The following is an 18,928-nucleotide window of genomic DNA, read 5'->3' on the forward strand; positions in this document are numbered from 1 at the left end:
AGCCAAGATGATGACCTCACAGAATGAACGAGTGCTGTTTAGATAATGTGCATATTTCGCCACCGAGGTCATGATGAGCCATTTCATTTGCAAACCAGCGAAGCGTGTGGAAAAGGGCAAAGCGTCTATAGAGATGGAAATGTCACAGATGAGATCCACTTAGAAGGATTCTCAGATGCTTTATGTTATTGCCGGTGAAGCTGTAAGGTTTTGAACCCTTTAACACTCTTGAAAGTCATTAATATCCAACTTTGGCATTATTATTGGCCTTCAACTCAACACTGCAGTTAACTGCTCTTTGTCTTGAACATAGAGATGTGTTCAAAAAAACTAAGATGATATAATCTAGCAGAAGGTTTTTCATTTTCTAGACCTGAAAATAATTGCAAAAATAACTGCAGAAATCATGACAGTCCTGTTTGCGAAGAACACAGATACACATTAAGGGAAATCAAATTATTTCACCTCCAATCTAGATGTTGAACATGTGCCACCAGCTGTGAAACTTCAAAGGTTTCAGTCAATTTGACCCTCTATAATTACACTGACGATTTGTGGTGTGTCCGTTCTGAATGCTCACTTTCTTTTGTCTTCCATCTGACAAAACAACTATAACTGATTATGATTGGATATCCTTATAAGCATGAAGGTTGTGATACAAATTCTACAGATAAAGGAAGTTTTGACTGAGAAAATATGTTCTTCCACACAATACGGAATTGTTTCATTTGTTTTATATTCTTCTGTAAATGACTTCTCAATAAATACATAAAATTACATGTAGATCGCTGAAAACACAAAATCAAGCAAAAACTGAGTTATACTGCATAATAATGAATATTGCAATATGATAATGCTTTAGGTGTGTAAAATCAATTAAAAAATACATTAAAAAAAAAACATGTTTTCCAGATCTGGGGGAAAAAAATGTACAACTACAACAGACCTGCCTGATTTTTATGGCTGATTTGCAGTATACAGTAGCATATATATCTCCATATTTGGTATTTGGATTAAACAAATAAAGTGAATGTAAGCATGTAGGCATATTTATGTGCAAAAATTGGTTAAATACACATTACATTGAAACATTGCAATCTGAAAAAAAAAAAAACATTTAAACAAAGTTAAAGTTACTAAATTAAAAATGAAAATAACGAAAAGCACAGACTGGCCTAATTGAGTAAAAAGTCAATTTGAATTACTCCATTTCACTTTACAGTAAGTGCTATCGAACAAATACACTTACTTTTAGGTTTAAAATTCTACATGTGGCACAGTTATCCGCTCTGATTGGTTGAACTCTTCATCCTTTCTGTTGCTTGTTTTGAATACTGCGCGTGGACGGGGCGTCACTAGATTTATTGCGTAGTATAGAGTGACAAATCTATATACAAATATATATAGTGTGCACCCCTATAAACTAATTGTATTTAAATGATTGTACAATTCATAAAGTATATGGTAACAGACACGGCACTCAATAAAAACTCAAGACAAATAACAAACCTATTTGCCCTTTAAACCTGATTTCCAACTAGACGAACAATATCTCTGTTTGATAACTTTTTCTGGCTTCATCTTCAAGTTTTTCAGTGTATAAATGAGACTGGTTGTTAGAATGCAGCTCTTGAGATCAGTGCACCTCTATGGCACACCAAATCCTCTTCTCCAGCTGGTCTGCTGTGGGCCGGGTATCAGGATCAGAATCTAGCATGTCCATCAGCAGCTCGCACATAGCTGGGTTTAGAGGAGGCGGCAGCGGCGGAGCACGTCTTGCCCTCATAGGGATGATTAACTGCAGGTCGGGATTCTGACAGAGCGCCTCACCTAATGGGATGAGCCAGCGGCCTCGCATTACATATGCGCCTAGAACAGCACAGAACAAACAGGAAACAGATGTTATGCGTAATCAATTTTCAAGCTTTTTGTGAAACAAGTCCTTTATTCAATTCTGTCTGAGGAGTTTCCTTTGATCTCCCAAATGGTGCATCTGAATTTGCACTATTCATTATAGTTCAACAACACTCAAGAGCAGCAATAAAAACAATCCAATGCATTTCTTCAAAGCACATGCCTAGCACAAACTCATTATTATTCACAGTAGGGCTGCAACTAACGATTATTTTGATAATCGATTAATCTGTCGATTATTTTTACGATTAATCGATTAATCGGTTTATGTACTTATATTTTAGTTTTTTCCATTTTTTCCCCAAGTAAATTATTAATAAAGGGTCTTTATCATTCAGCATAGATTTTTAAGAGATTTTAACCATTTTGCATTGTCATATCCTCATCAAAAATATACCTGGAGTTGTTTTATTATGTTAGTAATCCTTTGTCGAACTCTTCTGCAATCAAAACACTGACCCATACTCTAGCAAAATTCACAAGGAGATTTCAAATATTGTTTTCACCATGGCAGTCCTTAGAGCTCCTAAAGTAGTTTAACATCCCAAACAAAGCTTAAGGAATCTTTGAGAACATATTTTCACGAAGTATAAGGATAAAACAGAATAAAATTGCAGTGCATTGTATTTTATTATTTACTGGGAAAAAGCTTTATAGCTTATGCTGTGAAATTGTAAACAATCCTTCGAAAAAAAGTGCCAATGGCATGAAACCTGAATGGAACTCACAATTTAAAGTAAAATCCATCAGAAGGTTGTCCAGAAAAAAAAAATTGGGACACACACAAAAAACCTGCTGTGTGAAAAAGAGCAGTGAATACTTAGAAAAGAAGTGCATTTTAAATATACTCAAACATTTACCTCTCTCATTCAGTCATAATTAGGCTGCAAGTCTGAATTATGAACTGGTAAACGACAAACTGATCACATAACATGTTTGTAAAGCTTTAAATGTTAACTGTTAAAAAGCAATGTTATCAGCTTTTACGACTAAACATTTGCAAACAACCTTGTACTGGAGAATCTGCACAAATAAAATTCTTAGGGGCCGTTCACATATCGCACCTAAAAACGCGTGGAAAACGCTAGTCGCGCCGCTTTCTCCTCCTTTCCAAAGCGCTCGGGCAGAAGCGCCCCTGCCTTTGCTAAGCAACCAGGCGTCTGCCTTTGCTAAGCAACTATGACGTGCTCTCTCCATGACGTGCCCTCTCCATGAAGACCCGGAAATTTCAGCAAAGGATAAATGGATGCGGTGTGGACATGCCTGGAAAAACGGGCGCATCGCACCGCGTGCGTGTCGCGACCGCGTCGCTTCCATTAAGAGAGTGCATACTGCGCGCCTAAATAGGAAATAACGAACTTGAGCACGCAAAAGATACGATATGTGAACGGCCCCTTAAACAGTTCAGTAGTGCAGAGTTTACAGGTTACTCTTCATTTTGAAGGCTCAAAGTAAAGTACTCCCACTTCCCGCTGAAAGCTGCAGAGACGCTGTTCGGGAAGCACGTGACATAAAACGAGGCCAGCTATTGGCTATTCGCTACTTCACCTGCTGTACTGGCTGAGTAAAACCTCCGGTGGCTCATTACTGCCACACTTTGGTCACCGCAGATTTGAAATATGCACGAAATGAGCCGCTTATGGCAAATAAAATTTATTTAGCGACGAATCGATTACTAAATTAGTTGACAACTATTTTAATAATCGATTTTAATCGATTAAATCGATTCGTTGTTTCAGCTCTAATTCACAGAACTACAAGGAGGTTAATAGGTGGAAGGATGTTAATTGCCCTTATTTAAATAAGCTGCATCATTTGACCTTTTCGTACACCAGCTAGAAGCGCAGAAAGTTGCTGGGTTCGAGTAATTACTGAGGACAGCCCAAATAGGCTAGCTTATGCACTCCATCCAAAACCTGCGTCCTCAGACCACTTTAGTTTATCTCAGCTATGCCGCATTAAGATAATGGGCTAATATGTCAAGTGCTCAACAACAAAGCTTTCACAGCGATCTAAAGTGGTCTGGATGAGTCAACCAGTCAGAGGAGTAACCGAAATAGCCACCTACCTGCCAATGCTAGTGAAGTGAGGCTTAGAAAATTGTGAGAATTTCTATTCCTCTTCCTAATTTTATTCCTATTTCTGTGAAGCAGCTATGACAATCACAAGACGGTGGGGCTTTATATTAATCGTCAGACCTGTCATCAGACCTCATTTACTGCATATACAACTTCCTATTTAATTTAATCATAACAATTCATGCATCATGGATCTAGATTGATGAAATAAAGACCAAAATATTAAAAACATAAAATGGGTAGAGCTAAATGACCCAAATTATTCCCTCCTCAACTAACCCAGTTGCTCTTGATTGGTGCCATCCTCTAGGAAAGTGATTCTCTCCAGCACGGCCCAGAAAAGCACACCCAGAGAGAAGATGTCAGCCTGGGCTGTATAGCTACGACCTGCCCAAACTTCTGGAGCCATATAGAAGTCTGAGCCGCAGGTAGAGGAAAGAGCCAGTCTACTTGGGACACCATCTGTAGGATTGTCCACCATCTTACTGAGGCCAAAGTCTGCTACCTATAAGAGATGAGGTGGAATATAATAGTGTTTATAACTAGAACCACCTTTCACACCTGGGGTGTGAAACATAATTATCATAATTGTTTAATTTATACATTTATATTAATTTAATAACCATTAAAATTATTAAGAATAATCTAATTTATTTAAAATAATATTTAATTTATAAAATATTTAAATAATAGAACATTTAGAAATATGATATGTAAAATAATTATGTCTACAAAAGCATTTATATACATTCAGATAATTTCTTAATCTCTGCATAGAACAGTTTCACTGAATGAGGGACTCAGTGCCTCTGGCCATTTATATACATGTACTCAAAACAATTGTAAAATCAGGGCTAATGTTATTTACAAAACCTAATTTTTTACAGCAGTAAAGCCCCAGATATCCTTGCATTGGAAAGCTTCGGGAAATACAAAATCACTTTTGATAACTCTAATTCTAGATAAGCCCAGGGCAACTTATCTACTATCCACTTTGTGCGATGCCTAATATTTGACTGGTAGACATTTAGAGCACAATGTATCTGTCGCTTCAAAGCACACTACATTGATTGTCTCTACATGCAATGAAACGTAAAAACTCATTATTTGAAACTTTAGAAGAATGGATTTTAAGACAATCCGCTTCAAACTTTATCTGTAAGGTGATTGTTTGGCTAGTCTCTGTATTGATTAACAGAGCAGGCTCAAAAGGTTCAGGCACATTGTGTGATTATACAAAAAAGTTATTTTGGGGGGACATGATAAATGATTTGGGGTGGAAAAAAACACCCACAATAATCCCAATGCATTTTCTTATCATCCTTTCATCTTATAAAATGTTCTCTGGGCACTATTAACTGTGAATTGTGTTTAATGTTGTAGGCCGTTACCAATGCCTTTGTCATGCAAATACAAGTTAAAAAGTACTTTTGTAATGCTTTGTTATTTATCACAACCAAGTAATAAGTGGAACAATTTCCATGCCTCTGGACTAAAAAAAATTAAATAAAAACTGAAAGGGGGAGAAGAAAACCAATGTGGCTCTATGAGCAGTATAGACCATTTCAAAAGCAATGTGAAAGCTTGTAAAAATGCAAATCGGGCTCATGACATGCACTTAGTTTGTCTCCGAATACTCCATAAGCCATTAGCATTTTACCAATATTGATGTTTCTTAGAAGTAAATGCTTATAACATTGCAGTAAAGGAATAATCTTTGATATCAAATATATATATTTAGATTGCCTCCTTTTTGTACCTTCATGACCGGTCCTGTTTTAGTAAGACAGACAAGAACATTATCTGGCTTTATATCACGGTGCACTATTCCATGTCCATGCAAGAACGCAATGGCACTGCCAAGTTGCTGAACCACTGCATAGTTGCACTCAGCATCCGGCGGCCTGGAGAGGATGTACTGGCTCAAATCCCCTCCTTCGCAGTACTCCATCACCAACCAAAGGGCAAGGCAGCGCCTGGAAACCTCCTCTGTGGACATCAGCCTCCTCCTCGACCTGGAGGGATTTCCAAATTGGGTTTTCGAATCCTTGTCCACCACTCTCCCTTTAAGAGCACTCTCCACTAAATCCAAAGGCAGCCTCCCTGATCTCAGAGGCTGAAGTGTTCTAGGTCCAGTCTGTAAGAGGCAGTTGTATAGAGCGATGACATTAGGGTGGTTTCGTGCTGTGACTCTCATAGCCCAGAGTTCCTGCAGGTAGAGCTCTATACACTCTGGGCTACAACATGGCAGACGTTTAATGGCCACTGTGTCGCCCCTCTCGCCCCACCAGCCAGTCTCCGTCACACGTCCCTTGAAAACCACTCCATAGCTGCCCCGTCCCACTTCCTGCTGCAAAGTATAGATATCATCCATCCCAGCAGCCTTTGTTGTTCACTGGCTCAAATGCGACATTCACTGGTTCTCAGGTGTTGAGTGTTTTATTTAATTGTTCTGATATTACAAGAAAAGTAAAATAAAATTTGTTACAATAACTACAAAAAGTACACAAATTATCTTTGAACATATACATATATAATATATACGGAGAGAAATGCATATGCATACATAGATTTATATGTGTGCCACGGAGAGAAATGCATATATGCATACATACATTTGTGTGTATGTCTATATATATATATATATATATATATATATATATATATATATATATCCCTTTAACTGGACAAATTTGTTAGTATTTACAATTCTTATTAATAGTACAAGATTACATTACGTTACTTGTCTTATTATATAAATATTAAGCTTCCTTTACAATAACAGACAGATAGATAGAATCAAATTAAGTATTTCTACTCCTGTTCCTTTTTGAATAAACTTACCCATAAAATCGCTGCAAACGGGAAACGTCTTTTGTTTAGTTTTTTGATCCAGGTATAATTACTACATAAACGTACCAACAGCGTACGATCTCAAAGACTCACAATACAACTTCACACAAACAGCATTTCCGTAATAACACTTCCGTATTTTTTCAGATATTCGCGCGCCTTGTGCAGTTCTGCGTTTCTATTGGTCAATACCTTTGCAGATGACCGCGGTCACCAATAAGATACGAGAACGACACAAAACCATTTCAAAAGTAACCAGTGAAAGGATACCAACTCTTTTCAGCAAGTCTCGTGTCTTTTTAAAGGGAGTTATTCGTTTTTGAAAACGTACTTAATAGTTATGTAACATTATGTTTGTGACATAATGTTTGGTATGTTACGTAGTTTGGTTTGGTTAGGTTAATCATTACAGCACGACTGCGACTGATAGAGTTATGAGGTAAAACTCATTACACTAATGTACTTAAAACCCAGTTGAATAATATTTTGGTGAACTCCATTTGCCATTTCTGTTACCTCCAGACAAGACAGCTACGTAATGAAAGTACATACATCTAATTAAATGGTATACTATTATTATTTAGCAATTTTAGGTTAAAACCACTAAAATCCCTCATAAGGATCTATTCCAACTTTAAAAATGTGATAAAACCACTGACATAAGGTGGCCCTTTAATGCTTGCCTAAAGATACCTAAATGTCAGACACAGATAAGGAAACCTCCATGATAACCCAAGAACATCCCCTTGACTGTCTGACCTGTCTGTCACTCCCACATTCTCACATTACATAAAATTCTCAACCAATTATTTTCTTCTTATTTTACTTCCCTGCTAACAATAGCAGCGTCTTACCAGTAACCCAATAATTTCTTATTCAGTCAGTGTCAGTTTTTGTATGCTAAGTTTTATAGTCCTTGAAGAACTTGTTCATTTTGTGGTTCAAGTGGTTCAAATAAATGTATAATATGTGAAAAAAAGTTTATTTTATTTTATTTTCCATAGCTTTGATTGACATCAACATCCTCCAAAACTAGATCTCTCTCATCCATGCTTTGTATCTCTCTTCTCTTTTTTTTATATTGAGTCATGTCTTTGGGTTATTCAGCTTAAATCAATTAAGTGTCTAGTATTAATAGTCATTGGAAATTATTGCCAAGGGCTTCCCATTAAACATAACGGTGCCTCCCACAGGGATGTGGACATGCCTCAGTGCTCTTCATCACCTCATATAACAATAAAACTTTGCCCTAGAATGATGAAGGGGATGAAACACCACTGACCAGAGAGGCCCCCAATCATTCAGCATCACTCATATAATTGCATATCTTGTGTAGAACTGAGTTCAAATTTACTCCGAGGTGATATCTCACCGCAATGCATGTGATTCAGCCACTACTGTAATATGATGTGGCACAGAATCTGATGAGTTTCTTTGTAGCGGCATAGCGCTTTTCTGTTTGTCTGTGTATAATGTCTCATTCCAGACTTACTGCATGGAACAGTATGCAAATGTATGGGACAGGGACTCAGGTGATGTTTTATGATTAAGGAACAAGTTATCAAAGACTGAATATTGGATGCATCACATTAATAATTGAGATGCTTATTGGTTCATTTCCTCAGTGGCACAAATGCATGACACATGTTTTTTTTTAATCACTATGTGCATTTAGAGATTATTTACAAATCAGGATTTGTGTTTATTTTTGCATCTAATCCATGTTATTTAACAGTCTCTGAAATGACATGATTAGGGAGATCAAAGCAAGCTATTGTAACTTAATGGGTGCTCTAATTCAGACCTATATTAGCTACTGGTCGTACCCAAATGAGTTTATTTTTCAACAGGCTTTTCCTAATTCTGGACCACTTACAATTATATATGCCCATTCAAAGTAATTATCAGCTATAGAACACAATTTTACAGTATTTCAATTTTCCTCTGCTTTGGCTGTGTATTTTTTTTCATTGCTTGCATACTTGTATATGCTCATTGTATAAGACTCCAGCATCCCTTTTGTTAAGACCAGGTCCAAGCTTGTTTATGCTAGTTTGGTGCTGTTCTACCTCGAAATTAGCAAACCGATTTGAATTCCTATTCGAATTTGAATGTAAGAAAGTAGAACAGAAATGTAATATAGTAAAATACTGAAAATGGTAATATATTTCATCATATAAAATAAATGAAATAATTTTCAAAATTAACTTTTTCTTTCATTCATTCTTAGATTTCACTTCAGCTTCATGGGGGATGTTGCAGTTCTGTTCAAATCCAATTCAGATTGCATCTCATACTGAGAAGGAACCAACTGAGTGTGTTTTAAGGCTGAAATATGACCTCAATTTGACCTGAAAACAAGCGTATTTCATTTAAATGCTGCATGAAAGCAACTTATTTGTATAGTTATGATTCAGTATTCAACTCTTTTCAGCATTAATATCCTAAATTACAAGTTAGTGTTCTCCTGATATTCTTGTAGGCACAATCCTTTCTTTCCTTTGAGGTGAATGTGAGGTCTCTTGTCCACCGAGACTTCTTGTTGCCTCTGGGAGATTTTGTTTTTCTCCTTTATGCACCGCTCGCCTGCAAATTGCATCTCGTGCTTAATTTGCAATTCGCACTCCCAAGTCAGTGCTTAGCTTGTTAAAGGCACGTTATCTTTCTGATCATCGGTTAATTGATGGGAACCATATTTGGACATATATAGTCAATACGCCATAAACCAATGAATTTTAAGTCCATCACAAATTGAGTGATGTGTATTTTTAGCCCATGTCATATCTTCTGGGGTGTGGAAAGAGGTGACGTTGGTAGTGTCTTGTACGTCAGCCTTGACTAAGGGTTGTATGGCTGTCCAGGTTGTACGTAATACCATGCCTTGGTGAAGCCCCATCCACGGACACTGGGGGGGCTGAACCAGAGGAAGGGGTGTGCCGTTATAAGACGGGAGAGAAAGGGAGCAGGCAAGCAGTTGAACAAACCTAGAAGCTGAAGATTGGACATAACCGCCACACCTGAAGACTGAAAGTGAGAGAGAGACTGAGAAAAACCCATTATCACAGACGGCAGGTAAAACAAGGTGTCATGGTGATACCTCTTTTCTATTTTTGTATTGATTCTAATTCCACAGTGAAAGAATGCAGATTAAACCTGATTTATTGGATCATTTGGTTGTTGTTGTTTTGTTTTGGTTTTTGTTTTCTGCCTGACGTGACAAGTATTCTGTGATTACTTTCTTTTTTGCTCATCTATTGATACTAATATTTGTCTAAGCAAATGACTGCAGTTGCCATCACAGTCATTGTTTTTCTTATAGCAGTATGATTAGGCTAATATTATTGTGACGAGGTCCCTGGATGACGTTTTAATGATTAGTGCTGCTCTCCAAATTATCTTTTTTCCATTACTCATAGCTTCTCCGTATTAATCATCTTCGTGGCTTGTTTTTTTTTTTTTTGCATGCAAAGTTTTCTGTTTTTTTGTTTGCAGACATTGGTCTTTATTATTATTATTATTATTAATAATAATAATAATATTTTATTTGTTTCATTATTTTTTTAAACTTTTGAGAATAATTGTTTCTGTATAAGAATAGAATATAAATTTTTCTGGATTATGTTTGTTTTGGAGGTGTAGTGTAACAGACTCTCACAAAATTATAAGTCTGCTTACAATTGATAAAAATTGAATATATTACTCTAGACAACAGTAATAAATGTATTTCATTCAAAGCTTTGGTCGCATAGAGACCTGAGTGCACTATTTGAAGTCACTGACGAGGGAAACACAGCTATTTTGTCTCTTCGTTTACTACTGATATTTTTTGTAGCTGTAATTAAACTAAATGTAACACAGTTTGTCCACCGAGACCCTTTAATCAGCTAGCTGAGTATTTTGCGCAAAATGTTTATTACAAAATGTCAGGTTATTACTGCCTGCACAGAATAGCAACAAGTGCGTTATTCATTCATATGAGTGTTTCCTGCTTCTATTTAAGATGACAGTTCTTATATATTAGTAAATAACTTGACCAATAATAAAAAGACTTTGTATAATATACTGTATATTTATGCATGGTTTAATCATTTACCCATAAATCAAGTATTTAATTATTATTTTTTTAGTGAAGGCAAGGCACAAATTTTATAAACAATGTTATATATATATATATATATATATATAAACAATACAAAAATGAATAATCAAATAATATTTAAGTTATGTTCATTTATATAAATCAAGCTAAAGCTGAATTTCAGATTATTTTTTTTTCTCCCAAATTAAGTAGAATAATAATTACAGGCATACACACACACATATGTGTATATTATATATAAAATATATTATATTCTACTTTATTGATTTTCATTATTTACATATTCTGAAGCACTTCATACTTTGCGAGAAGCAATCAAATCTCTTTTAAAGCCTGCAAAATGTCTTGCATTCATTTTAAATCAATTTCTGAAAAGTTTAAATAGGTCTTTGATTTTGCTTGCATCTTTCAACTAAGGCAAAATCAAGACATACACTGTGACTAAATACATTTTCCAAATAACACATATTATGCATGCCATAATAAATTCATGCAACACTCCTCTATGAATTAAATAATGAAAGCTGCTTGTCCAGTTTAGTATAAGTATTAAAAAAAACGCACTGCATTATGGAGACTAATTTTCCTCAAATTAATTACCTGAGTCGTGTAAATGGATTTTTTACCCTAAAATCCATTAGAACAGAAGTGTAAGCTTAATTATGTACATCTATCAGAGTTGTATTCTTGTAAATGGGCAAGAGGAAATCTATTAAATCAATTAATGCTCCCAATGGATTTCCAGAAGCTGACAAGATTTAAGCTTAAGCAACATATTCAATATTAATTGCAATGGACAAAACAAAACAAAAAACAACTGTACAGGATCGAAAAATCACTCGGATAGAACCAGTAGGTCTAGTAGCTGCCATGTGTTACATTTTACATTTACATTTAATCATTTAGCAGACGCTTTTATCCAAAGCGACTTACAAATGAGAACAATAGAAGCAATCAGACCAACAAGAGAACAAAAACAGTATACAAGTGCCATGACAAGTCTCAGTTAGTCTAGTACAGAACACGTATCCAGGTTTTTTTTTTTTTTTTTTAAGAATATGAGAATAAGAAAAGAAAAGGTAAGTGCTAGTATTAGTTGGTTAAGTGCTGGTAAAAAGTGGTGTTCAATTTTCATACTCTATGTAGTTATGCATACTTTTGACACTTAATTGATTGTATTGTATTCCATCCTCATGATCTCAGCTGCTCCTGAACTGTATATACAGTGTCATAGAACCTCTATCATACTATAGTCATCCTGAATACTGCTTAGTTCCTACATTCTCATATTTTGGATTATATGCCATGCATAGAAATTTCATACTACACCTCTACAGATCATTGCAAGCATTATTATTCAAATACAATTTTTTCTTAACCCTGTGTCATTTTGATTTGGAAATTGCAAACCCTATGAAGAAATTGTGACTTTCCATGCGACAAACAGTTTAAAATATGCATCTGCCTATTTACTTTCACCACTGCTATTGATTTAAATGATGGTGACAGTGGCATTTATTGCATTTTGTCCTCGCAATTGAAATGTCATGCCGATAGTCCTTCAAAAATAAATAAAAAAAGAAACTTTTCACTCCCTCCCTCCATCTTTTTATGGTAAATTCTCTGTTCATTGTCATGGCCACGGGGAGGATAATGCAATGATTGCTGCTGTTCTGCCAGTGAAGAGGCAGTGTGTGTGGAGGGGACCATCATCATCTGCAACGGGACTGCAGACTCGGAGCCCTCTGGCAATCATTGTGCTCTCAATTAAAGTAACCATGCGAATCCCCCATTCCTCAATGGAAATGGTTATGACAATGAGCAGAGCCTAGATTATTTTGATACAATGCAATTACTAAGGACAAAAAAAAATTGCTAGATATAGCAAACAGGTAAGCTATCATTTACTGAGTAATAAATCGGAGATGAAGTGCCTTCACATTCAGCGGATGATATAACGTGGATGAGAAAGAGGTCATGTTCCTCTTTCCATCGGCTGTGGAACAAACAAACAAAAGTAATTGTTATATGCTCATTCTTGACACAGTTGACCAACAAAAATGATAATGAAAATAGCACAAATCAGAAAGCAGAACAAAAGCAGACGTAATTTTCCAGAATCTGGTGGTGACTCAGTTCAAGCATTTGTGTTTCGGCCACGGCGCGGGAACAGAATAAGAATGGGGTTTGGTGTTGACTGTGGAAGTGATACGATCAGGTGGCTGTAGGAGAGGGCGAGCAGACCGGTCAAATCAGATTAGTCGCATTCCCTTAGATTAGTCAAAAGACTGCGGACAGATCGGCTCTTCTTGGACCATTACACTAGGACTTACATTCACTTAGAAATGTTTTTTTTTTTTTGCAACTTGATATTCAACTAAAAATGAGTAGCTTATTTGTAGAACTATGGGTAAAGAGTAGCTTAAAAGTGAAATTTTGTCATCATTTACTCACACTCATTTTGTCCCAATTTTTTTTTTTCTCCATAGAAAGTACACTTGTCACTGTATGGACAAAAAAAGACTCAAGATAGAAAGTCATAGGGTTTGGAACAAAATGTATGATATATCATTTAGTAAGTTGTGAAAGACATATATCCTTACACGTTCTTTTAAATTAGGGCAACATGTACATTTAGGTCAACCAGACACATCTGTCTCTGCTAAAGAATACAGGCCCAGTATTAATATTGCAGATGATAGTTGCTGAGGTTGATGCTTTTGCACTTTCCCTCCAGCTGTTTTCATATTTTCCATTATCTCCAACAAATAAGAGATTGTAGCAGGGGATGATCATAAAAAAGTACCATCAAATCACTCTGCAAATTGAACTGTATTAATGATGCAAGGGATTTAATTGGTTGGAAAACTTTTTTTTTTTTTGTCGAGCCTTTTGGTAGTCCTTCCCTAAAAGTGCTCTGGATACCCATGTCCACAAGAGGGGCTATAATTATACATACTCTTTGCTCACTGAGCAGAGACATCTCAAGATGCTTTTATTGTCGACTTTTCATCACTGCTCTGGAGTCCACCGAAAGATTTTTTGTTGGCTTCCATCAAAGAAAGCTTTTAGAGATGAGCGTAGTACATGTGTGCGTTTCTCTCCTAATGCGGTCGTGACTAATGTGTGCTGGCGCAGTGCGTGAGTCAGAGTTTGATGGGAACTGCATTCCCGCTCTTTCTCTCCTGCACTCATTTCCTTCTCATTATGCCACACATGCTAATTCAGACATTAATTAGGGCCAATGATGAGTTTCCTTAATGAACTTCATGATGAGTGAGAAAAAAAAAACAGATGGTGGCCTGCAAATTTTGACATGTTTCAGTGGTGACAGTAGAGGTGGTGATCCACATCATTATGTTATATTTCATGCGTGAATGTTTCAAATATATTTGATTCACTTCGAGGGCCCTGCCTTTATTGTGATTTTCATGAAGTGATCTTATCTGGGACATGTGTTTGATTAATTAGAATCCCTGATGTAGATAAATTACATATTCAATTAGACTTTTAAGAGTTTTTTCTGAATATATATTGGAACCACTTAAAATGTGCTCTGTTTCTTTATGAAACTAACCACTATAAATTTCTTAGAGCATCTGTAACAAAACATTTAATTTTCTCCCCCTGACATACAGTAAAATGTTCATGTAATAAACTGAAAAGTGAAGAATGATTACCAGTGAAACATCTTACCCTTCTACTCTTCTCTCTCATTTGTCAGATATCCCATTGGTTACTCTAAGTTCCTGCTTCAGTTGTTTTTTCTGGAGTGTGTTCTGTAAAGAAGTCATGAAGACCCCATTTTGGACCCTACTGCTCTTATGCTTGTGTCCCTCGGGTCACAGTGACTGCCAAAAGGACTGTTTAACCTGTAGACTCATCCTACCTGAACACCAAGCGTTTAATACATTGGTAAGTGCCACGTCTATAACTAATATAAAAGAACAAACTCCATATTCATTTTCATGGTTTTAAATTAAGCTCATGGATATGGTACAGTATTTTTAACAAAACAAATATGTCTGTAAGATATCTTACAGCAGGAATGGATGAGCAAAATTGTGATACAAATTAACTTTATTAAAAGTCTCTGTCACAATGGTGGGTATAATCAAGTTGCTAATGACTGTTCAGACCAAACAGCTGTGACTGGGGTGATTGGGGTAATATCTGCCCATAATTGTCTGCTGTGGTGCCGTCAGCTGCTGATGTTGTGGGTAGGAGTGATTGACACTTGGTGGAGGTGCTCTCGCCGCAGCCAGATGGGTCCCTGTGGGCATGCTTTTGCTCTGTGACACCACAATGGTGTCACACTTTAAAATTTAATCATCAGATTAAAACATATACTCCCTTAGTGTGAGATTCTAAAGAATGTTTTTCATTTGCCATCAACATTTAATTCACAGTGGCCTATTACTTTTCATACATTCATCTTGTAGTTTCACTCCACTGTTTTAAGCCGCTACATTATTTTTTATTTTCTCCCTATAAATGGGAGATGATAATAAAAAAGAAAAAAAAGAAAAAAAAAAAGAATACCGGCTCACCTGCTATATAACCACCCTTAAAAAGGGCATCACATGAACATTGTGTGGAAAGAACCTTTATTGGTCTACAGCTGAGCATTACTGATCACATAGAAAATGAGGATTTTTATCCCATTCTAGTCACTCAATTATCATATAATTTCTTGCACCAATGCCACATATCATTTCACATCTCGTTGCACTGGTAAAACCGTTTGCATGCAGTATTGTGCCTCGAGGAATTTTTTATACTTCGAAAGGGCAAATTCAAATCATTAATAAATGATAAATCTCCAACAAAGGAAAAAATGTATCCTCTTTTTGAAAGCTAAATTTTTTTTCTTTTTATAAAGAAAAGATTAAACAAGCAAAAAGGAATGAAAATATAAATTAAACTACCAAAACAGGAATAAAGACATTTAATATAATTTTACAAAAATGTCCTTTTCAAATAAATTCTGTTTTGTCATTTGAACTTTATCAAATACAGGTGTATCTCCATAATGTAGAATGTCATGGAAAAGTTCATTTATTTCAGTAATTCAACTCAAATTGTGAAACTTATATTAAGTGTATTGAATAAATTCAATGCACACAGACTGAAGTAGTTTAAGTCATTGGTTCTTTTAATTGTTATGATTTTGGCTCACATTTAACAAAAACCCACCAATTCACATTTCAACAAATTAGAATACTTCATGAGACCAATAAAAAGTCTGTTACTGTACTCAATACTTGGTAGGGGCTACTTTTGCTTTAATTGGTTGGTTTTTGTTAAATGTGAGCCAAAAGACTTAAACTACTGTACTTCAGTCCATGTGCACTGAATTTATTTAATACACAATTAGAGTTGAATTACTGAAATAAACTTTTCCACAACATTTTATTTAATTGAGATGCACCTGTAATCCTGGAAAAAAGGTTTTCCACAAAAATATTAAGCAACACAACTGTTTTCAACACTGATAATAATGATAAGAAATGTTTCTTAAGCACCACATCAGCATATTAGCATGATTTCTGAAGGTTTATCTGACACTGAAGAGTAAAAAACAGTTACTTTAAATTTTAATATTTCACAATATTACTGTTTTTACTGTATTTTTGATTTTATATATATATATATATATATATATATATGTGTGTGTGTGTGTGTGTGTGTGTGTATATATATATATTTTTGTGTGTGTGTGTGTGTATATATATATAGAGAGAGAGAGAGAGAGAGAGAGAGAGAGAGAGAGAGAGAGAGAGAGAGAGAGAGATAAAAATGTCACTATTGATTTTCTGAGCATGTTCAGTCCAGTTTGATTGATATTTGTCAATTTTATTTAATTAAAAATTTCTTTCATAAAAATATTTTGTCATGCTGTTTTGCAGGTATGTATCCTGGAATGTGAATCACGGGCAACTCCTGCACTGACCTGGGATTTGTGTTACCAAGAAGCGGGTCTGAAACACCTTTCACCACTGTTACAGGAGGAGGAAATATCAAAGCGCTCTGATGGTGATGAAGTGGAGCCTCTGGCCACAGTGAACATAGAAAATGACAATGGTGTTGAGTATATTGAGGCTTTGGAGCGGTTTCGACACGCTGCGCAAGCACTCAGCAGCCAGCAGCCTTCTGAGGAGGAGAAACTCGAAATTTCATATGACCCAGACATTGACCCAAGGACAGAGGAGGACCAGGATGGCGTAGGAGAAGGCAAGAGCGGTGAAGCATCCGTAAGCATATCTAAGCGATTTGGAGGCTTTATGAAAGGTCGTCACGGATTCCGGAAGTTGGTGAGCTCCGGAAGGCCTTTGCAGAAACGCTACGGTGGCTTCATAGGGATAAGGAAATCTGCCCGCAAGTGGAACAACCAGAAGCGTGTGAGTCAGCTACTGAGGCAGTACCTGAGCTTGACGGGTCGCTCCGGGCGTTCAGGTCACACCAGAATCTGAAGACAGAATGCTGTTTAGTTGGGCTTATAGTACAGGCTTTGGTCTTTTCACTTACCTCAACTCAACTGCTAATCAGCCATCAGTAACTGTGAACGTCTATCATGCACCACAGCCCAGAACTAGATAAATCTGTGTTTAATCAAAGAAGAGGAATATTTTGTATAGCATTGGTTTTTATCATTGGCATTTCCATGGTTCTGTTCCTGACATCAAAAACACCTCAATCAAGTCGTTAGGACAGATGTTGCTGATGAGAACTGATTGTTCATTTCAGACTCAAAACTCCTAGAATTAACCTTGAAGCATTGTAAAAATAAATAAATAAATCAATTATAATGATAATAATAAAAGCAGTGGAACTTGAACTGAGCACGTGAATCAGTTACAAATGGGTTGTAGTGGAGTATTAAGTTTTCTTGTTCTGTTTGGTGATTACTGAGAGAAAGCACTTTATATTTTAACCTTGCACACTGACACAACCATCTGTGCTACGAATGGTTGTTTAGCACACATCCTTGACGTATAGAACTGTCTTAAAAATTACTAGAGCAATCAAACGAGTTATCAAAATCAATAGGTGATCAAATGTAGTACAAAACTGAAAGCACGATATTCTTCAAGGGAATATATATTATTCTTTCTTTTTTTAGACCAATGCTGCCCCCTAAAGCGTACACTCCGTATTCGTTAGGAATACCACGCATAAAATCATTGAAAATAAACATAGTAAAAGAAAATAAACGACAACTTTAGGCTTTGCAAACAAAACCGCGGCCCGCACATGTTAGCCAATCAGAATAGGTGAGGGCGGCTCTCTGCCAATGGCGCGAGTTTGGGGGCGGGATTACCAGTTTGTCCAAACAGTAAAAGATGTGGATCAGTATATATGTTTAAAAACGATTCAGTAATTATTTTTGCAAATCAGTTTGGTGCTGCAAAAAATGCACTTTAATTGTTTGGTTCCACCTGAGGATAATGGCATTTTGGCTTAGCATATGTTCCAGCTCTCTGCATTTGTTTGTGCATAAACATTTCCAACTGAGCTCATCTTAGTGCTTGACAGACTCTCCCTCACATTAATAATCAGAATGGGTTTTGAAAACTGACACCCCACATGTAAGGAAAGAACTAGCAAATAGTCTTTCTGTGTACTTTACAGTATTCTGCATATAAATGTATGGTTTTGTGTGTAGACTTTAATTTAATTAAAAGAAAAAAACATTCTGTAAGCATTTTTGGATTTTTTCTTCTTCTTTTAATCCTTTCATCTTGTACATGAAATGCACACAAAAGCCAATAAAATAATTTTACGATTGTTATTTGTCATGCACAAATGACAAGCTTTTGAAATTTGCATATCTTATCTTTGTGTCTTTTTAATCATACATATCTTTCTTTTTTTTTTATTCAGTATGATGTTACACTTTCAAATCCTTTTAGATGTTCCCAAGGGAATGTTCCAGTATTGTACAAGACCTTAACACTTTTTGGAAGGGTGACAAGAAAGGTAC

General features: G+C 36.0%; 2 protein-coding genes across 2 annotated transcripts; one reads left to right on the forward strand and one right to left on the reverse strand.

Annotated features, from left to right (window-relative positions):
- Nucleotides 1–719: 719 nt before the first annotated feature.
- On the reverse strand, nt 720–7,001 carry LOC127938476 (serine/threonine-protein kinase pdik1l-B). Its single transcript, XM_052535116.1, has 4 exons — nt 6,837–7,001; nt 5,752–6,444; nt 4,272–4,497; nt 720–1,869 (listed from the first exon to the last, which is right to left on the reverse strand). Exons 2-4 carry the CDS (start codon nt 6,364–6,366, stop codon nt 1,637–1,639), a joined length of 1,074 nt encoding a protein of 357 aa, XP_052391076.1. The 5' UTR covers nt 6,367–6,444; nt 6,837–7,001; the 3' UTR covers nt 720–1,636.
- A 2,438-nt stretch (nt 7,002–9,439) lies between these two features.
- Nucleotides 9,440–18,613, forward strand: LOC127938979 (prepronociceptin-like). Its single transcript, XM_052535934.1, has 3 exons — nt 9,440–9,917; nt 14,669–14,859; nt 16,854–18,613. The coding sequence occupies exons 2-3, from the start codon at nt 14,737–14,739 to the stop codon at nt 17,415–17,417; spliced, it is 687 nt and encodes a 228-aa protein (XP_052391894.1). The 5' UTR covers nt 9,440–9,917; nt 14,669–14,736; the 3' UTR covers nt 17,418–18,613.
- The last annotated feature ends 315 nt before the right edge of the window (nt 18,614–18,928 follow it).

This window comes from Carassius gibelio, chromosome A20, assembly GCF_023724105.1.
Source record: "Carassius gibelio isolate Cgi1373 ecotype wild population from Czech Republic chromosome A20, carGib1.2-hapl.c, whole genome shotgun sequence".
In the NCBI taxonomy this organism is placed as follows: Eukaryota; Metazoa; Chordata; class Actinopteri; order Cypriniformes; family Cyprinidae; genus Carassius; species Carassius gibelio.